This window comes from Sitophilus oryzae, unplaced genomic scaffold, assembly GCF_002938485.1.
Source record: "Sitophilus oryzae breed Bouriz unplaced genomic scaffold, Soryzae_2.0 scaffold_1436_pilon_pilon, whole genome shotgun sequence".
Taxonomy (NCBI): domain Eukaryota; kingdom Metazoa; phylum Arthropoda; class Insecta; order Coleoptera; family Curculionidae; genus Sitophilus; species Sitophilus oryzae.
The window spans coordinates 1,246,917-1,270,323 of NW_022146100.1; the positions used below are offsets into that span (position 1 = coordinate 1,246,917).

The window sequence follows — 23,407 nt, forward strand, 5'->3', positions numbered from 1 at the left end:
TCTGGGGAGGAGTCCCGTTAGGCCGAAAAACCGATCTCGTTTTTCTTGAAAGGTTTCTAACAGGAATCACATATCGTGATTTAATTCTTGAGCCTGTCGTGTTACCATATGCCAATGACTTTGGGAGAAACTTCATTCTCATGCATGACAATGCACGACCTCATACAGCCAGAGTGGTAAGTGAGTTTATCAATGCTCATCAATTAAACATCTTACCCTGGCCGGCACAATCTCCTGACCTCAACCCCATCGAGCACGTATGGGACGCGGTCCAAAGAAGAATTTTGAGAATGGGTATGCCTCGTGAAACTCGTAGGGATCTGGTTCGGGCCGTGAATGCAGCGTGGCAGGCTGTACGTCAAGAAGAGATGGACAACCTGATCAGGAGCATGGAGAGACGATGTAGGGCTGTAATGAAGAGTAGAGGAGGCCATACCCTTTATTAAGTAAAAATGGTTTTATCTTTTTTTTTAATTCACAGTTTAGAATTAAAAAAAATGTGTTTTTTTTGAGTTCAATAAAAATCAAGGTAAATTTGAAAAATTCGGTAAATTTCGCATTTTTATTTCCAATACGTCCTGTAAACTATTTGTTTATTTCAATTTTATTATATCAGAAATGCAAATAATAAAATGACTGACGATGGCTGGATAAAATTGTAATATCCCTAGACTTTTCCGGTGTGTGTATATAATTTGAAAACTTATACTTACTTCTCCTTTCAGTAACTCTCCCCCGGCCATAGCATTAAGTTGATCCATTGTTGAATCTTCTGAGGGCTCAACACCAGCCATTTTTTGAACAACTTCCTTTAAAATAAGCAAGTCTAGACTGAAATGAAACAAATCCGTTTGATAAAAATATTGATGTGCATTAAGCAAATCTATAATCATCAGGGCGAATCTTAAATAAGTGCAAATATTTTCGGGGCTGGTATATTTCGACCCTAGGAACACGTCTATGAGGTTTTTTTTTCACAAAAAAAGATGTTGAAAATCGTTTATTTTCTTTCCCTGTATATTTTTCGAAAACTTTTTAGAACTGCCTGTTCACCGCAAATTATCCCACGGTCGCTAATGTCTTAATCTCTGATATTAACATGATTACGACACTAGTGATGGGCAAAACTGTTATTTTTAGATAACAGTTGAAACTGTTACAGTTATTTATAAAAAACAGCTTAAAAGAACAGCTTAAAAATAACAGGTTTCTTTATTTTACTGCTAAATATCTGAAAGAGTATCAGACGGTCACCGCCAGGCGTATTAACGCAGTCGCAAGTTGCAACAATGACGTGCTCGGTGGTAGTATTTCCAGGGTGTCAAAACATTTCTAAATATCGATTGTTATCTAAAATACATCTCTAAAAACGGTGGTTGTTTACAAACAAGCGCTGTTTACAAATTGAGATATAAAAAAAGCCAAAATTCCGCCACTCGTCTATACCTATACATTCCGATCTACCTACGCCCTGCCCTTCGATCTGCGTAGATCCTGAATTGCCTAGCAGTGTACAGGGTGCATCTCACTCGACGGGCGAGAAGCCCTTAGTTATGATTTTACCATTTGCGGTCAAAAAATAGCAATATAAGAAAATGTGTAGTATATTCTTCATAAGTAAACCAACTACACACTAGAGTTCGAATTAATTTTACACTTAAACTAGCGTGTACCCGCGACTGCGTTCGCGTCTAATTAATAATTTGTAATGGTGATGATAAAGCAAAACAAGCATTTCCATTAACATATAAACTGGATAAAATTTTCTCACATGTGCCAAAAATAAGCTTTAAACGTCGAGCAGTTTAAGCAGAATCGTGGTTAATCAATTACTCAACTTTTTGGAACACCCTGTATGATTTTTTAAAAAATTTCAAAATATGTAAAAAAACAAAATAAATTATGCGTGTCCAGGCGTTTTCCCGAAAGACTAACCGTTTTTTAAATAACAAATATTGTAATATTTGAGGGGCGTTTTCACCCTCTTGGAATTTGAGATTCGAGAAACCCCTCCTTATCGAACCTCTACACCCCACAGTCAATCCGTTTGCCAAAAATCAGCTTTAAACGTCAAGCAGTTTAAGCAGAATCATGATTACTCAGTGGTCATATTTTATGAAACACCCTGTATATATTTTTTAAAAATCTCAAAGTATGTAAAACAACAAAATAAAATATACGTGTTTAAGAGTTTTTTTCGAAAAACTCACCAGTTTTTAAATAAAAAATATTCTAATATTTGAGGGTGGTTTCACACCCTTAGAATTTGAGTTTCGAAAAATCCCTTCTTATCGAACCTCTAAACCCTAAAGTCAATCCGTTTTCCAAAAATCAGCTTTTTACGTCAAGGGCTTTAAGCAGGATCGTGATTAATCAATGACCAGATTTTTCAAAACACCCTGTATAAATTTTTAAAAAATCTTAAATTATTCTGAAAATTTTTCAGAATAAATAAATACCTAAATATTGAAACTTAATAACAAAGTACTGAAACATACAGCGCCATAATATCTCGACCTCCGCCCGTTATGCTCGTAACAGGTTGAAAAACAATATGTATCTAAAACAACTGATGCGTTATTTTCCAACCTGTTTCAAACCTCCATCGACAATCGACCGATGCAGCAGCGTTATTTTCCCACTCCGATTATCTCGAACGCCGCACTGTTATGCTCGTAACAGGTTAAAAAACAACGTAGCTAAAACAACTGATGCGTTATTCTCCAACCCGTTGCGAGCCTCCATCGACAATCGACCGATGCAGCAGCGTTACTTTCCTACTCCGATTATCTCGACCGCCGCTCTGTTATGCTCGTAACAGGTTAAAAAACAACGTAGCTAAAACAACTGATGCGTTATTCTCCAACCCGTTGCGAGCCTCCATCGACAATCGACCGATGCAGCAGCGTTACTTTCCTACTCCGATTATCTCGACCGCCGCTCTGTTATGCTCGTAACAGGTTAAAAACAACGTAGCTAAAACAACTGATGCGTTATTCTCCAACCCGTTGCGAGCCTCCATCGACAATCGACCGATGCAGCAGCGTTACTTTCCTACTCCGATTATCTCGACCGCCGCTCTGTTATGCTCGTAACAGGTTAAAAAACAACGTAGCTAAAACAACTGATGCGTTATTCTCCAACCCGTTGCGAGCCTCCATCGACAATCGACCGATGCAGCAGCGTTACTTTCCCACTCCGATTATCTCGACCGCCGCTCTGTTATGCTCGTAACAGGTTAAAAAACAACGTAGCTAAAATAACTGATGCGTTATTCTCCAACCCGTGGCGAGCCTCCATCGACAATCGACCGATGCAGCAGCGTTACTTTCCCACTCCGATTATCTCGACCGCCGCTCTGTTATGCTCGTAACAGGTTAAAAAACAACGTAGCTAAAACAACTGATGCGTTATTCTCCAACCCGTGGCGAGCCTCCATCGACAATCGACCGATGCAGCAGCGTTACTTTCCCACTCCGATTATCTCGACCGCCGCTCTGTTATGCTCGTAACAGGTTAAAAAACAACGTAGCTAAAATAACTGATGCGTTATTCTCCAACCCGTGGCGAGCCTCCATCGACAATCGACCGATGCAGCAGCGTTACTTTCCCACTCCGATTATCTCGACCGCCGCTCTGTTATGCTCGTAACAGGTTAAAAAACAACGTAGCTAAAACAACTGATGCGTTATTCTCCAACCCGTTGCGAGCCTCCATCGACAATCGACCGATGCAGCAGCGTTCCTTTCCCACTCCTGTTATCTCGACCGCCAGGCGTTATGCCCGCAACTGTTTCAAAAAAGCTGCTTCTTTTATATCCTATTATTTTTAAGCTGTTGTAAGCCCAACACGCCGCGCCGCGCTGCGCCGTAGCGCATGCCCCACTCCGTAGTCCGTTATATCTCGCCGCTTGTATCGATGGTTGTCGAAATAACATGTTTTCCATCCATACTAGTTATTTTTTGGAATTGCTTCGAGCAGCATCGCCGACTTCGTTTCACGAACAGTCGATATCTGCGTGTCGTTATTTTATATCTGTTATTTTTTAAAAGTGGTAACGGTTGCGTTATGTTATTTCTAAATAATTGTTATAAAATAACAGATAGTTAAATAACAACCCATCACTACCAAAAACCTAATATAAAGCTTTTTTGGAAGTCTGGGTCACCCTGTATTAAAGTATTTGTAATAAAAAAAGACATACCTTTTTTGGGCCTTGAGTTGATTGGCAACATACTGTAACAAACCCGTTAGTTCAATTGAATATTTTTTATAAACTGCTCCACAAAAACTTGATAAACTTTGCAACCAAGTTGAAATAGAGGTGCTATCATGTTTCACCCTAAAATCAGCATTAATGTGATATCAGGTTTACGGAATTTTTCAGGAATCAGGACTGGATTATTTCTTCGATTAATTTAGTATATTTTTATCGTTTGAAAAAAGATCGAAATTTTTTAAAAAGATTTTATTTTTTTAGATTTAAAAAATTGATATTTAAAATATTATTTATTTATTTATTAAGACGGAAAATATACGGTCCTGGGCAATTTATCTTCGTGGTTTGTATTTTAATGCATGCGACAAAGATAAATATAAATGACTGGTTGATAGACAGAGACAAAATAAAAAGCAGCATACAGTGTTGCCCCTTTTTACGTGTGTAGGCAGGGATATGGTGTGGATAGGTTATAACTTAGCATTTTTCTTTCTCCGACTTATAACACTGCCATAACGATTCACTTGTAGCCATGTAAGAAAACGTCGACCAAAGACCCTTCTCTTGTCGACCCATTATTATCTTAGCTTTAAATAAATTTGAAAAACTAAACTACACACACCGGAAAAATCTAGGGATATTACAATTTTATCCAGCCATCGTCAGTAGTTTTATTATTTCCATTTCTGATATAATAAAATTAAAATAAACAAATAGTTTACAGGACGTATTGGAAATAAAAATGCGAAATTTACCGAAATTTCCAAATTTATATTGATATTTATTGAATTCAGAAAAATACACATTTTTTTTTATTCTAAACTGTGAATTAAAAAAAAAGATAAGACAATTTTTACTTAATAAAGGGTATGGCCTCCTCTACTGTTTATTACAGCCCTACATCGTCTCTCCATGCTCCTGATCAGGTTGTCGATCTCTTCTTGAGGTACAGCCTGCCACGCTGCATTCACGGCCCGAACCAGATCCCTACGAGTTTCACGAGGCATACATACCGATTCTCAAAATTCTTCTTTGGACCGCGTCCAATACGTGCTCGATGGGGTTGAGGTCAGGAGATTGTGCCGGCCAGGGTAAGATGCTTAATTGATAAGCATTGATAAACTCACTTACCACTCTGGCTGTATGAGGCCGTGCATTGTCATGCATGAGAATGAAGTTTCTCCCAAAATCATTGGCATATGGTAACACGACAGGCTCAAGAATTAAATCACGATATGTGATTCCTGTTAGAAACCTTTCAAGAAAAACGAGATCGGTTTTTCAGCCTAACTGGACTCCTCCCCAGACCATAACTGTTCCACCTTGATAAGGGTGCACTTCCTGAACGTGATCCAACCGAATAAGATTTTCCGGTTTTCTCCATACTCTAAGCCTTTTCGAATCCGGATGAATTCCAAAGCGTGGCTCATCCGTGAAGAGAACATTGGCCCATTGTTCATTCGACCACTGAACATGATCTTGAGCCCACAAATATCGTACCTCTCGATTTCCTCTCGTTAAGGGTTGAGCTCTCCAGGGGCGTCTGCTTCTTAAGTTGACCTCTCTTAATCTATTGCGAACAGTGTCAGGACTAAAGGTTACATTATGTGTTTCCTGGAGAATTAAACTAAGCTCTGGTGCTGTAAGAGTCGGTCGGCGTCGAGCATTTAATTGTAAAAAATGATCTTGCTGAGGGGTAGTAATACGATGTCGCCCTGTGTGCCTTTCAGCAACATCACCACTTTCACGGTAGCGTGCACTTAATCGCGATATTACACTTTGCGTTGTATTTAATGCTCTAGCTAAGTCGATTTGGCGCATTCCAGCTTCGAGCATACCCATGGCCCTTAGCATTTCGTCTCTGTTAAGATGTCTACGCTCCATAATGTCGTTTAATACTAAACAGAGTTATTTGAGTGAATTCTGGCCAGTTATCATAAAAACATAGCCAGTACAGGTTAAATTCGAATAATTGATGCTAGGTGCTTTTTATACATTTGACAAAAAATGCACAAACACTTCTGCAAATATACCAAATTTAGAAATAACTAGTGTGATTACTTCGTTTCAATCGAAGTAGAAAGAATCGGCCTACAAATATGTGGTTGTTTATTCAAAACATTTATTTTTAACTTTAATAAAATGATATCCCTAGATTTTTCCGGTGTGTGTATTTTAAAAACTTTCATGTATACTACTGAAATAAAGATAATATATCTAAGCTAAATATAATCTACAGCTGTAGTAAAATGAGTAACTAATTGTGAAAAATAAAGTTCCAACCCTAGATGCAACATTTTTCGTAAACAGCTACTTGTGCTGTTTCAAATTTTGATGTAAAATCCGGCAATACTGCATAGATGAAATGTAGCAACCTAACCTGATTTTTCATTAAGCTGTCTACATGACTGTCTTACACGTTAAAATCCAGACCACGCTTTTACAATGACCCGATCGGTATATACGTACCTTTTCTTATCTGCATTTGATAATGTCTCAATTAGGCAATATCCCAAAACATCGTACGACAAATTAGTCAAATACTTTAAGGAATCTACTACTGGATTGATCAAATTATTGTAAACTTGAATCTGCAATAATACATAGTCAAATAAAAAACCAGGGGAACAGTGTGTCAGTTTTCCAATTAATCTTCCAACAGGTTTGACATTTTCTTTACTAACTCTCTTCATTATATTTTTAATTTGCTTTTCAGAATCTCCACGCTTCTTCATTAAATCTGGATATGATGAATAAGTTTCATTCTTCCATCTTGCATATAAACTGTACCTAAATATTAAATAATTAACAAACGTCCATTGACTCACTGTGAGTAATGAGGGAATAAAACGCAGTATCCTCACAATCTTGTATTATTTTTTTCACAAATAGGGGGGGGGGGCGACATGTTTCTAGACGGTGAGGTCTCATGTTCAGGCTTAAGCTAAAATATCATAGAACAAAGTCAAAAGAAGTAAAAAACTTCATAACAGCTGTCAAATATATAAACAAAAGTCAAGTATAAAAAGACAAATACAAATTACAAATAGTTAAAAGTATTACAATTGTTTAATTATAAAATTGGCAGAGAAAGTTAAAATAGCTTAACTTACTGTAAGCTAACTTAAAGTAATTTTAAGCTAACTTAAATTAACACCTAAAGTAATTTTTAATAAAAAAAATTTTTGTGGTACTAAAAATATCACTGTACCTACCACTAATCAGTTTTAATAATAAGCTGAACAGACTTGTATAGTCTGTAAAACGAATAACTTTTAATTTGACAGTTCCCGCGAGCTTTTCTAGTGTTAATTTTATTAGGTTAGCAACTTGCGGCCATGCTGACGCAATGCCGTCTCTAATAGAACAGCCTCGGAGCGAGATTTATGACGTCACACTAGTTAGATACTACGGATTAATAAATATGTTGTAGAATACATGGAAAACATAATTATTCCTCGTATTTGTGGTTTGTATTTTAAAAATGATATAGTTTAGATGAAATATACATAATATACAGTTAATAAATACAATATATATACATACCTATTTATAGTAATAAATACTTTGGCAGATAAACTATGAACCATACAAACGCAGCAAATGTTTTACAATATGGCTGAAATCGTACTCCATAGTCAATGTAGATAGTTTTTGTGTTAAGAATAATAATTTAAAAAAATATATGGTCATCTTTTGACAAGTTTATATTAGTTTATTAATTGCAGTAAACATTATAATATATAAATAAATTTTGTGAATGCCAATAATAATACATCACTATTAGTAGATATTGAATGTATTTTGTTAAATTAGATCGACTTTCAAACCCCAAAATTTAAAATATATATATTTTACATTTTACCCATTATCTTATGTACCACCTATTCATTATTTGTATATTGTAAAACATTTGCTGCATTTGTATGGTTCATAGTTTATTTGCCAAAGTATTTATTACTATAAATAGGTATATATTATATTTTATTTATTAACTGTATATTATGTATATTTCCTTATAAACTATATCATTTTTAAAATACAAACCAAAATACGAGGAATAATTATGTTTTCCATGTATTCTACAACATATTTATAATCCGTAGTATCTAACTAGCGTGACGTCATAAATCTCGCTCTGTGGCTGTTCTATTAGAGACGGCATTGGTCTAATATTTAGAAATGTCAAAAGCTGATGACATTTTACTTTTGTCAATTATGACATTTCGTGTTGATTTTTGCAAGAAGAGGAAGAACTGTCACTTGTTTTATTATTTTCCTTTTCTATTTCACGAAAGAAAAAAGAGCTACCTATCTGATTTGTTCAGGCACTCAATTTAAAGAATATCAGTAACTTTTTTGATAGAGGGATTTTATATTTGCCAATATATTTGTTGGTAAAAAATAACGGTCAAAATTCAAAGTTATTCATTTTATAGACTATAACAAATGCTGATTCAATATACATAATTTTAACCTTTTAATGACTTGGTTGGTTCTAGAGTTGGTAGCTATAGGTATGACTTCGTTGTATAAGTATTTTTTTTTTTTAGATCAACATTTTGATAGTCTTAGCAGCGTTTTTTTTTATCTTTTAAATGCTTTTTCAAAATGCCTTTATTATTTGAAGTAGTTGAAGTTGTTGGGGCATTTTGAAAAAGCAATCAAAAGATAAAAAACGCTTCTAAGACTATCAAAATGTTGATCTAATAACAATTTGACGTTTATACTATTACGTCAAAAGCAACTTTTTTCCAAAGCCTACCATGACTTCACTAAATCATCGTTTCTTGTTCACTATTATTAATATCTTAATTATTAGATATTAATACATCTGATATTATGATATTCTGGTATATCGTCCATTTTAAAATAAACTAACTGTTTCTATCTTATTTTTAGGTTAGAATGGGCATAATCAACAGGGCTACTGATACCGTGTTGTAAAAGTAAGGTAATTAAGGGCTTATTTTTTGGTATTTATTATAATTTTGCTAATATCTTCGGTTTGAAAGAAGATATCAAGATGCGGTTTTCGCTGAGTTTTTAACCTTTTACTACTCTTTACTATCAGCTAAAATTACATATACTATTGCATTTAATTTTTTTGAAAAAACGCGCAATATTTGTTAAATCGTAAGACAACGCCCCGTAGAGTTTACGTTCAAAAGCTTATTATTATTGTTTATATGGTTCAATATAGAGTAAGAAACGCTCTTTTAAACGAGCCCTCGCTTATTGGATTCCGATCATCCAGTCCAGAGTTATTAATATTCAAATAAAAACAGATCTAACCTTCCCCCACCACTTTATTTCGGTAGATAGGGGAAAATGGCTCTAACAAAAAATATCCAGGAGACCGAATTCTTTCAAAATCTGAAATAAAAAATGTAGGACCGTATTTAAGAAAATTAAGTTGGTCTCTGTATCTCACAAATTATCAGCTATTTTGAAAATCTAATACTACTATCAGATAGGACTAATATAGTGGCCATGAGAATGTGCAGTTGCACAACTTTGCCCCAATTTAACCATGTATATATTCGTATAGCTTGTACCTCGAATTTGTAGCACCCTGTATGTAATTTGTATTTGTCTTTTTATTACTTGACTTGTTTAATGTATTTCACTGTTTTTATAAAGTTTTTTTACTTTTTTACTTTGTTCTATGATATTTTAGCTTGGGCCTGAAGACGAGACCTCACCGTCTCGAAACATGTCGCCCTCCCATTAGTAAAACCATAGTATAAGGAAACTAGTAGTTTTACTCCTTGTCAAATCCTTTGTTCTTTTTCTGCCACTTTATATGACCTTGTTCTCGCCTCCGTAGCCGACGACGTAGCTGTATAGTCGTGGTCTATTAACTAGGCAAAGTATAGACGTGGCACTCGCCATAGTTTCACAGATATGTATTTAGGAAAATATGAGTTCACAATAAAATAAAATAAAAAAATGATCATTGAGTAAAAACTTGCTTGAAAACAGAATATTTTCACATTTCGTTTAGGTAACAATTCTTCTGTATCTGAAAATCTTCTGATGGGAAGAAACGCGGAAAAATATATAATGACATATTTTTATATTATTATCTACATATTTCAGAGATTTTCTATGACTTGGAAGCAAGTTTAATTTTCTGTAGATAACTGGATTCAGCATAAAATTATGCTATAGTACACTGTCTTTGTTTAAAGCACACTGCGGTGTTGCCATTCTATTTCTTATTTACTAATAAGACTTTGGTTAAAAACATTATATACGAAAAGTGGTAAAAAACTAGAGTGAATATAACTTTATTAATACTTTGCTATGTTTTCTTAAACATGAAGGATATCGGAATAAATTCGTGTAGAAAAGTTTACTTTATCGTATACAGGATATTTTTTATGGCGTCGCCAAAATCGTAATATTTAAAAAATGTAGTATCTCATTTTTTTTTAAATGCAACACCTTGTATATTATGTTTCTTTCAGATGTAGAATTAAAAGGTAAACATTTTTTGACAAGACAAGACAGACAAAGATCATATTAGGTGGCTTTGAAAAAAATTTACTGTTGAAAGAGTCATATGTAATATAATACTGCGAATATCTGCGACAGCGGTAAAAATTTAGAAACACTTTAAATTAATCAAAAAATGTTCACTTTTTAATTCTGCATCTGACAGAAAAATAATATACAGAATGTCGCATTTAGAAAAATTGAGATATACCATTTTAAATATTGCGATTTTGGTGACGCCATAAAAAATACCCAATATAGAATAATGTATATCGAATGATGTAAAATAATAAAAAAAATCAAACTAACTTTACCATAACTTTTTTTGTGACACCCTGCATATAACAAAATATTTTAGGATACACCCCTTTATAAATCTTGAAACATACGAATAAAACTTTTTTCACATCTTCGACAACGACGACGATATTGAACTTCCTCGCACTAATGGGTCACCCTGTATATTTACGGTGGTTTAAAGCTAGGTGTGGCACTTTTCTTCCCTCAAATATAAACTCAATATTGTGTCTATAATATTTTGAATATTGTTATATTACGACCACTTATAATAAAAAATAAATAAAGAAAACATAAAAAAATACAGTCCACTAAAGTTATATGAGATTATGCTATTATAAAATTCTTTCAAGTAAAAAATATGAATAATTTGCGGAGACTTTAGATGTACAAAATATTTAAAACTGTTTCAAAAACCAATTTATATAAATTATCTCGTAAATGATTATTGGAATGAAAATTTTATGGAAAATCCCCTGACCAAAAAATATTTTCATGCGCATATTTGAGACAACCTGTATATCTAAAAAACTATCTTTAAAATCTGCCCACATGCTAAAAAAAATAATAACATTTAATTAATTACATAATATCTCAGTTTCTAAAATAAACAAATATAATTAAATGTTAATTGATAATTACTATCAGCTTGCCGATTTACATCCGATGGAAATCTAAAAAGACTCAAAGAACAATTTTTTGAATTATTTCCACAATTAATAGCAGCGCACAGTAAGGCACTCATTTTTTGTCAATGCGTCCTTGTGCTCGGACGCAACGCTCGAACCTCACAGCTCGACGGACCGAATTCAACTGAAACGCTTTGCAAGCTGCCGGTATTCGATAGCATGCAAAAACTGGCAGAAAATATTTGCGAGAGTGCAACTACTCTTTTCGTTAAACTATGGTAAAACTTTTTAAATAAAAAAAATACATGATTGTGAGAATACTGTTACTCACTCATTAGAGGATAATCAATATTAAACAATGATATCATCTCGGATTTCATTAATATATCAGGATCTTGCAACAGTGTGCAAAAAAAAATTATCATTTAGCTTTAGTTATTTACCTTGAGCATGTTGGGCGTTCTACCTGAACAAAATCCCCAAGTTTTTTTTATTATAGCAGCTATAGATAATCAGAAAGTAATAAAATTAAATTACCTTATTTGATATGGATATAGCTTCATTAATGTCCAGACTTCTTCAGCTACACAGCAGTTGCATTCGAGATATGATAACGAAGGGAATATTGATAAATCGATTATAGAGATTATATCATAATATAAAGCATTTTCTACAATTAGAGATGTTCTTGCATTCTCTAGTCCCATATGACGGAGAGCAGCTTTAGAAATCCTTACAATTTTACCTAAAACATAATATAATTGTACAGGGTGTCCCATTTTGGTTGAAACGGTATCTCCGTTATTAGTAAAGATAGGACGATGCGGTTTGCACAAACCTGTCCCACTTTTTTGTCAAACGGCAGATGCTGTCAACAAAATTTTCATAGCCCTCTTCGTTTCTGAACTACAGGGTCTTTTCGAAAATTTTGCAATTTGGAACAGCCCCCGTATCTCCATTATTACGGATGGTATCGAGAAGGTGAAAACTGATTCTTATAGAACTTTTTATGTAGAATATTATGGCGTAGTCTGTTTTACAACAAAAATACTATTTTTGAAAATATGAACTAAAGTTATGTTTTTTCAAATGGAACACCTTGTATATTTATAAATCATCACCATATATTTATTTTCATTATTTACTGCAATATTTAAAATATATCATTTTCTTATTAGTAGGCCGTGATAAATATCAAAAAATCAAAATGGTATTCACTAAAATAGTCATACACATATTAAAATTTTATTTGGAATTGATATATTTTACTTTTGAATCTCTGAATATATTTTTCTTTTTTTTATAACGGAATTTATTATATCGGGATGGGTTTGCAAATATTTAAAAGCTTGCATTATATATTATTAGTCTATAAAATGAATAACTTTGAATTTTGACCATTATTTTTTTATCAACATGGCAGATATAAAATCTCTCTGTCAAAACAGTTACTGATATTCTTTAAATTGAGTGCCTGAACGAATCAGATAGGTAACTCTTTTTACTTTCGTGAAATAGAAAAGGAAGATAATAAACCAAGTGACAGTTCTTCCACGTCTTGCAAAAATCAACACGAAATGTCATAATTATCAAAAGTAAAATTTCATCAGCTTTTGACATTTCTAAATATCAGACCAATGCCGTCTCTAATAGAACAGCCTCGGAGTGAGATTTATGACGTCACGCTAGTTAGATACTACGGATTAATAAATTTAATTAAGTAATTTTTTGGATTATATTCGACACTATTTTTTTCATATGACACAACACTGATGAAGACTATAATGTTAGCCGAAACGTTGTTTTTTAAACCAAAAAAAATAATAAAAACCCAAATGAAAACTTAATTAGCGTTTTCACCGAACCTAAATCCCAAGAAAATCAAACATTTTAGAATAATTTTACATATAAAATGACGATCTTTATTTCGTAGCCATCGCTGACTCCTTTTTTTCTATGATATTGTAATATTTGCAAATATAATTTTTCGTACATTGATACTTGCAAAATATACATATAAATTTTGTGAATGCAAATAATAATACATCACTATTAGTAGATAGTGAATGTTTTTTTTGTTAAATTAGATCGATTTTCAAACTCCAAAATTTAAAATATGTTTTACATTTTACCCATTACCTTATGTACCTATTCATTATTTGTATATTGTAAAAGATTTGTTGCATCTGTATGGTTCATAGTTTATTTGCCAAAATATTGTATTTATTAACTGTATATTACATATATTTCATGTAAACTATATCATTTTTAAAATACAAACCAAAAATAGGAGGAATAACTATGTTTTCCATGTATTCTACAACATATTTATTAATCGGTAGTACCTATCTAACTAGCGTGACGTCATAAATCTCGCTCGCGGCTGTTCTATTAGAGACGGCATTGCGTCAGCATGGCCGCCAAGTTGCCTAACCTAATAAAATTAACACTAGAAAAACCCGCGAGAACTGTCAAATTCAAAGTTATTCGTTTCACAGACTATAGTTGCCACGATATTGTAAACAGTGATTTTTCCGAGGCGAAGGAAAATGGCAACATGGCGACGGACACGGCGAAGTAGCATCGGCAACGCTGCGAGCTACGGAACGACCGGCGGGCGATGCGATGGTGGGATAGTGGTCTTGCATTTACAATTTATGAGTAGGACTACTATTCATCACCTACTCGTCAAATAGAAACTAATTGCGCCAAAAGTTTCATTTCGTTATTTTCTTATCTCAAGTTATTAGGCTATTAACAATTATGAAAAAGAGCCTTACTGAGTAAAACTGGATCGTAGTGTAATGAAGACCCCAACGTTGCAACCATTGGAAAAAAATTGTCTTTGAGATCGTCGAAAATTTCAACAGGACTGGGCGCCAAAGGATTTTCATGTGGTAAAATTGGTTTGCGTTGAATTTTCGGTCCAAGAATACAATACCTAAAATAAGCACATACATACATTATATTATCTTATCTTTAAGGTATTCATATTTAAAATTTTCATATAGACTCAAGGCATAAACGTATCACCGGAATCAAAGTAATCTCTACCCCCAAAAAATTAACAATGGTTTTTTACTCCTAAAACAAATTTGCTTAACCAAACAAAAATGCAAATTTGTATCTAAATTAGATCCTAAAAAACGTTAGAAACCAGTTGCGCGAAAAAACAATTTGCAACGCATAAATATACTAATACATACTTGCTATAGAGAGGTTCAATAATTATATGTAAAAGTCTACATAATGCCAATGCTATAGGTTTAAAACCAACTGCATAATGTTCAGGTAATCTTTTTATTAAAGTATCGGCTGTTTTCCAGTCGCCGATAAGTAATAATGCTTCACAAAGACCTAAAATTGATCGTTTTTTATATTTCAATTATTAAAATATTCGATTACGCTTACCTAGCTTCTGGTTATTGGTATAGTTGTCTTCCACAATTTCCGGTTCATCTTTATCGTCTTCTTTCTCTTTATTGTTAATCGAAATTATTTGCAGTTTTCTAACATATTCTTTTGCACATTTTAACGAAGTTTCATAATCTTTTTGTATGCTCTTATCGTCCGGTGTTAACTAAAAAATATTAAATTAAAAAAATGATTGAAATATTTTAAATTTTTAATTTAGCAAATGCTAATAGTTGGTAATGAATTAGATAATATCTAAAACTGCGTATGATAATATCACAGATTATACAGATTATAAACTTTGTTTTTTCTTTATTGTTTTTCGTGGTTCCAATTTTCGGAATCGGGCACTATTTAGGTTACTAGTTTGCGCCTTTGAATAAGAAGACTAAGGAAGGAGCATAATGCTATCCATGTATTCATGCATGGTGGGCGGAAAAGCCACCATAAAAGCTCTCTAGGGTGGGGATCCTTGACAGTTCTGTTTGATGATTCATTTGACACATTTGAATTTGATTTGAAATTTTGTGGATTTGTCAGTCTTTACGGAGCTTATTTTATGTTATTTATTATTTATTCTACTACTGATAGTTGTATAAAGGTAGTAAATCTAGATGGAAATTGTGGCAGAACTTAAATTAACAGTGACACTATCGTAGGCGTGCGGTAGATCTCGGCAAATATTGAGTGAAATAATGGAACAACTTTTCGCTAGTAAGTGACTATATAATATACATACGTGTAGTAAACCGATCATTTATGAAATTCACTTAAATTAACTAAATTATATATTTTTCTTGCATTTTAGCTTTTATTTATTACTTGTCAAAGATTAGATGTCAAAGAATTTAGATACGTTAATTTGACTTACCTGCTTCAGTAGCGTATCGGATGTTTGTGTTAATAAATACTTATTATAACTTATCTATTTTTATTAGAATTATATATTTTTATAACAATTTTAATAACTACCAACATTTATTCACAACGTAAAATAAAACAACAAATTATTGAGTCTACCCCACGTCTACCCTACATCATAGTTTTACATTTTTTAAATAAAATTAGAACGACACTGATAAACCAGAATTTAAGTCGGCCATATTTGAGGCCCATCGCGGTGTACCTAAGATTTTTGATATGCTCCTTCCTTAGTCTTCTTATTCAAAGGTTTGCGCACATAGCACGCCCACTTATGGCCTCTAAAATTGTTCACAGCGCCTGACCGGCACAGTTATTAGAGAGATATCGGAAAACCGAATAGCGTCATGCAGTATTTACGCGTACCTTATCCTGCTTACGATATGCGCGAGTCAATTTTTAACGCAACACCCGCCAATAACGGTACCGCCTGACGTAATTTGCGGATCAATTTCACCAAGCGCTATTTCTAAATAACGTTTAAAAATTGCCTAAATGGGCATGTGCGGGTATTTGAAAACCGGGGCCGGCCGGCGAGATGGGCGAGATCTTTTATTTTAGGTTATGTTTGAATTGTTTTGAATTATTACTTAAGTTTTATTAGGTAATTTGATATTTAAGTAACCGGGATTAGTTTTAATTAAATAAATATGGCCCAAAATATGGATTCCACCTCTTCCAATATTAAAGAATCTATAAAGAGGCTTAGGTTTACAGCAGATGACGACTCAGCCCTTCTAAGAGAATTTGTTGCTTGTTGCCCTAAACCCACTGGCAGACGTTGAACAATAAAGCACTGGAAATAAGCACTTTAGCCCTTTAGTTTTAAAATACCTGGCAAACAAAACAATTTCAAAGTTTTAAATTCAAAGTTAGGTTAAGTTTAAATAGCGGACGCGACGCGAACAGGATTCTTTCCGATCCGATAACTATAAATGAAGAGAGTTGATACCACCTCACGTAAAGGAAATAACACCTGGCCTTATTAACGATCATGCACGCTATTCGGTTTAGCGATATCTCTCTATTACGCTGTTTATTGTTATTTTACGCGAGTTTATTTTTGCGCACAGGAAATTTGACTCGTTTGCACATCGTCATAAAAAACAATTTCGTACCACGAATTAGGGACAAGATTTTTATCTGTATACTTATAGGATACCTAATCTGTGATAATATTTATAACAGAATCATAAGATTCACGAAAAAGTAGCCAACGTTTTTCCTTTATTTTCAATAACGTGGCAAGAACAGAAAATATGGGACATGCTGTACCGTTATAAAGCATATTATTATCATTAGAATTAAGATAATTAATTTACTTCGGCATTTAATAAATTCAAGTAGATGTATATGTATATTAGAAATTATTATACTTACCCTATAATAGATATCATCCAAATAAATTAGGGAATGCTGAAGAAGATGGGCAATTAATACATAAAATGATTGTGGAATTTCGTCTTGACAATTTTTTAAGAAAGCTAGTTTTGTACACAATACTTCGCTTATTATTGTTGGATCTTTCATGTACGATTTGATTAATGGTACAAATATATGTGAATTTTTTGTTTTATTTTCAAAACTTTCTAAAATAACGTCTAATACTCGATTTGGGTCTAAATTAAAGCATCCTAAAAACGTATCGTTTATTACAACAATAACTATAAATTACGGCAATAAATACCTATTAAAGAATGAACAATATCGATCAGATCACTTGCTTGAGTTCTTTTATCAAATTCTTTGTTTAGTTCTGTTTGCAGTTTGGCAAAACCTTCACATTCTTCTCTGAACAAGTTAAATTTTCTTTGTTTGTAACTGGAAATTATATGGGTAATAATTAGAATTACTGTCAATTCTATGTTATGACATAGATTTTACAGTGTGGACACGAATAAACTATCGTTTATGATTAAATATAATAAGATATCACTAAATAATACTGTTTTTGTGCGCAAAAGTCGCTAACAAAATAATGAGTTTTATTGTTCCCCAACAAATATTATTGTTATCTTTTTATCATATTAACGCACGAATATACTTCTTAAGGTGCGTATTCATTATCCGCACGAACGAACGAACGAACGAACGAATGTTCGCTAGTGGTATGGACGGGGACCGCACGATAGAACCGCACGAGAAGACCGCACGCATTTCTTCATTCGCGCGCCAGTTCAAATCGTCAAGATATTGTTATAAACCTGTTTTTTTTTGTTTATATACCGTCATTGAATTATCGCTAAGCAAGTTACTATGGAGCAGTGCATAAGGAGTCGGGCTAGAAAGCGAGAGACCGGAGTTCGAATCTCGGCCGGAACATCACTTTTTATTTTTTTTTAAATACTGTTGTATTCTATAGTTTATTTTTGTAGTATAAGAAAAAGAACTATTTATTCTGTTATTTTTAATCTCCGTTATTAATATAAATTGATTGTTAGTACAATACCTCATTTAATATAAAATAATATTCTACTTTTTGAAATGTATCGGGCCCTAATTGTACCTAAAAGTAATATATTTTTAGTGATATACCATATTGTAAACTATTTAATATTTTAGTCACTTAAAAAGTTAATTTGCATTGAATAATTGCCTACCATTAAAGGAAATTTGAGCTATATAATCCTTGATGGGCATATTCTGGGTATGCAAATACTTCCTTTAAATTTTGGGTGTCGTTCAACCGATTTATTCTCAAAACCAGAAACTTCTACATATAAAAAGAAGCAGAGGTCACTAATTATAATAAACTTCACCCTTGGTATTACTTCCACTAATTATAATAAACTTCACCCTTAGAATTACTTCTATCACAATTACAATACGTTCATCTGCATTGGCATTTTCTACTTTTCGATGGGAAACAATAAACTTCCCAATATTTTTTAAATGATGTAACAATTCCTCTTGTGGTTACTTTTCCATAGATATCCTCAACTCTGTCCTCATGTGAATTCAGAGGCAATGAAAATAAAATTATTTACCATAAACATCGCAAACTAAAAACCGAATAAACAATTTTATACCGAATATAGAAATAAATTTAGTATTTTTACCTATTATCGTCCAAATCCATGTTAATATATAATTATTATTCTTAAATATATTTTTGGAACTGCTGGTTTTAGTAATTATTAAATTAAACGAACTAAAAAGTCTTAAAAATAAAAAATTCTTAACCATAACCTCAAAAATGCAGATCTCCTGTCAACTTTCTTTATTTTTTATTTATTCCTCATTTTCCTAGTGACGTCACAGGTGGTATGCGCGAACTGAACGAAATTGGAGCCGCTATCGATCATACCGTGTATTCTTTGTACCATGACGTCTAAACGCCTTTGATGTACCGACTCGAAGCGGATGGTCGAGCGCACGAACGAACGAACGGCCGCATGCGTTCGGTCCCCGTCTAAATATACCGCACTTTCATTCGTTCGTTCGTTCGTTCGTTCGGATAATGAATACGCACCTTAAATCTGAAAGCGCACGCAGGCGAACGCCTTTGGTGTACCGGCTCGAAGCGGATGGTCGAGCGCACGACCGAACGAACGGCCGCATGCGTTCGGTCCCCGTCTAAATATACCGCACTTTCATTCGTTCGTTCGTTCGTTCGGATAATGAATACGCACCTTAAATCTGAAAGCGCACGCAGGCGAACGCCTTTGGTGTACCGGCTCGAAGCGGATGGTCGAGCGCACGACCGAACGAACGGCCGCATGCGTTCGGTCCCCGTCTAAATATACCGCACTTTCATTCGTTCGTTCGTTCGTTCGTTCGTTCGTTCGTTCGGATAATGAATACGCACCTTAAATCTGAAAGCGCACGCAGGCGAACGCCTTTGGTGTACCGGCTCGAAGCGGATGGTCGAGCGCACGACCGAACGAACGGCCGCATGCGTTCGGTCCCCGTCTAAATATACCGCACTTTCATTCGTTCGTTCGTTCGTTCGTTCGTTCGGATAATGAATACGCACCTTAAATCTGAAAGCGCACGCAGGCGAACGCCTTTGGTGTACCGGCTCGAAGCGGATGGTCGAGCGCACGACCGAACGAACGGCCGCATGCGTTCGGTCCCCGTCTAAATATACCGCACTTTCATTCGTTCGTTCGTTCGTTCGTTCGTTCGGATAATGAATACGCACCTTTACATGTGTAGTAATCTAATTTCACTGTCCTGAACTATTATCGTCATAATCTACAGATCTATGATAATGACTACATATTTGTACATTGTACAGGGTGGGTCAAATTCGACGCTTTTAAACGGAAACACCCTTTTCTATAGGAAATAGACAAAAACTAATATCGGTGTCTGGAGCTCAATTTTTGTCAAAATCATGGTGGTGAAAACCGCATATCGATATCTGTTACCGTTTCGGAGTTACGGGGTGTTTTTCAAAAATATGCATTTTTAACAAATCGCTGTAACTTTTTTGCTATGGAAAATTTTGTATTTTTATGAAAACATTTCCAAAGCACCTTTTTACGTAGAATTTAATGGTTTAAGTATATTTTTTTTTCAAATTAATAATTTAAGAATTATCAACAGAAAATTTGATTTCTTATATGAGACACCCTGTATATTTTTAATTTATTGAAAAGAATTTAAAATTACCTTTCCAAAAATATAACACACTTGATATTTTGCTCGATTCCTCTTCGAGATATAGAGTATATAAAGTTTCGCCCGTTTTAATTAAGTAGGCTTTGAACGGCACCAGCTGTAATGCAAAAAAATTCTAGATGTGAGAATCAATTAAAACAAAAATAATATTTGCTATGAGAGACGCAGAATTTTATAACAATTTAAAATATATTTAACCAACATCAACACATTTAAACTATATCTAATAACAATAAAAATAAATAGCAAACCAAGACATGAGCTTTTGCTACAGGTGTTCGACATATCGACCGTTTTCTGTTATGGACAGACGGGGCCGTTTTTGAACATTTCTCGCGGAATTCATTAACTCAGTGGGGTGAAAGATACCCTCTCATAACTGCTAAGTATTTCTAATTCTTGTCTAGATTATACGGCAGAATAAGGAACCTTTATTCTTCCGCAAATATATCCATAGGATTAGATCCATGGGCACTAAGTCAGGCGGCCTCGACGGCCAACGGCTGGGATCTTGGTTAGCTATTCAATTATTCTTGAAATTGGCTGCAAAAATTTGCTGATAACTTCAGTGTTCTGAGGCGGTGCGTCGTCTTGCTGGAAAAATATGTTTTCGAGTTCCATTAGGGGCATATCATTAATAAGGGGTCCAAAGCCTACTAGTTAAAAGTGGCGAACGTTTAAATATTCTGTATTTCGAAGGGGATTATAACAAAATATCAAGTGTGCTATATTTTTGGAAAGGTAATTTTAAATTCTTTCCAGTTAATTAAAAATATAGAGTGGGTGTCCCAAATAAAAAATAAATTTTTCTGTTGATAACTCTTAAATTATTAATTTAAAAAAAATTATACTTAAACCATTAAATTCTACGTAAAAAGGTGATTAGGAAATGTTTTCATAGAAATACAAAATTTTCCATAGCAAAAAAGTTACAGCGATTTGTTTAAAATGCACATTTTTGAAAAACACCCCGTAACTCCGAAACGGTAACAGATATTGATGTGCGGTTTTCACCATCATGTTTTTGATGAAAATTGAGCTCCAGACACCGATATTAGTTTTCGTCTATCTCATATAGAAAAGGGTGTTTCCATTTAAAAGCGTCGAATTTGACCCACCCTGTACAGTATACAAAAATAAAATAAATCTGTGAGCTAACTGTAAAACTTAATTTTACTTCTTCAAAAATTAAGCAGTCTAAATAGCTCAATTTTATTTTGCACTAATATGTAAAAATTTGATAAATAGTGCATGTTAAAAATATTTATTTTTAATTTAAATTGATAAATCGATAATTTTGGCGACGTCAAGCCCAAGGTTTCATTTACTTGATCCATACCAGACCCTAGATGCTCAATAGTAATTGTATAGAACTACAAATTTAGTTTGTTCCATATCCCCAGACGGCGCAAAAAATATTAAAGTACAGGTTTCTACATATAGACTGGTATGGTACCGGTTTAAAAAAATAAGATTAAAATTAATTATCCAATTTTTAAGGTATATTCAGTAAGTGTTTTATTTATTCCTTTGCAATATTAAACGTTTTTTATTTGTACATAAGTTATAGTCTATAAAATGAATAACTTTGAATTTTGACCGTTATTTTTTACCAACATGGCAAATATAAAATCCCTCTGTCAAAAAAGTTACTGATATTCTTTAAATTGAGTGCCTGAACGAATCAGATAGGTAACTCTTTTTACTTTCGTGAAATAGAAAAGGAAAATAATAAACCAAGTGACAGTTCTTCCACTTCTTGCAAAAATCAACACGAAATGTCATAATTATCAAAAGTAAAATTTCATCAGCTTTTGACATTTCGAAATATCAGACCAATGCCGTCTCTAATAGAATAGCCTCGGGCGAGATTTATGACGTCACGCTAGTTAGATACTACGGATTAATAAATTTAATTAAGTAATTTTTTGGATTATATTCGACACTATTTTTTTCATATGACACAACACTGATGAAGACTATAACGTTAGCCGAAACGTTTTGTTTTAAACAAAAAAAAAATAATCCCAAATGAAAACTTAATTAGCATTTTCCCCGAACCTAAATCCCAAGAAAATCAAACATTTTAGAATAATTTTACATATAAAATGACGATCTTTATTTCGTAGCCATCGCTGACTCCTTTTTTTTCTATGATATTGTATTATTTGCAAATATAATTTTTCGAACGTTGATACTTGCAAAATATACATATAAATTTTGTGAATGCAAATAATAATGCATCACTATTAGTAGGTATGTATGTTTTTTGTTAAATTAGATCGATTTTCAAACCCCAAAATTTAAAATATATTTTACATTTTACCCATTATCTTATGTACCTATTCATTATTTGTATATTGTAAAAGATTTGCTGCATTATATATATAAAGATTTGCTGCATTTGTATATTATATATATTATATTGTATATATATACTGTATATATATATATATATATATATATATATATATATATATATATATATATATATATATATATATATATATATATATATATATATATATATATATATATATATATATATATTTCATGTAAACTATATCATTTTTAAAATACAAACCAAAAATACGAGGAATAATTATGTTTTCCATCTATTCTACAACATATTTATTAATCCGTAGTACCTATCTAACTAGCGTGACGTCATAAATCTCGCTCCGAGGCTGTTCTATTAGAGACGGCATTGCGTCAGCATGGCCGCAAGTTGCTAACCTAATAAAATTAACACAGAAAATCCCGCGGGAACGGTCAAATTCAAAGTTATTCGTTTCACAGA

General features: G+C 33.3%; 1 protein-coding gene across 3 annotated transcripts in view; it reads right to left on the bottom strand.

Moving 5' to 3' along the window:
- Positions 1-23,407, bottom strand: part of LOC115876412 (THO complex subunit 2) — a 74,875-nt gene that overhangs the window by 38,323 nt on the left and 13,145 nt on the right. For all 3 annotated transcript variants that reach the window (XM_030892188.1, XM_030892189.1, XM_030892187.1), the window contains exons 5-13: positions 17,669-17,802; positions 17,362-17,615; positions 15,058-15,226; positions 14,853-15,003; positions 14,427-14,587; positions 12,184-12,391; positions 6,689-7,009; positions 4,205-4,342; positions 714-831 (exon numbers count right to left, since the gene is read on the bottom strand). In XM_030892188.1, coding sequence (XP_030748048.1) covers positions 714-831; positions 4,205-4,342; positions 6,689-7,009; positions 12,184-12,391; positions 14,427-14,587; positions 14,853-15,003; positions 15,058-15,226; positions 17,362-17,615; positions 17,669-17,802 — 1,654 coding nt within the window. The remainder of the gene's footprint in view (positions 1-713; positions 832-4,204; positions 4,343-6,688; positions 7,010-12,183; positions 12,392-14,426; positions 14,588-14,852; positions 15,004-15,057; positions 15,227-17,361; positions 17,616-17,668; positions 17,803-23,407) is intronic.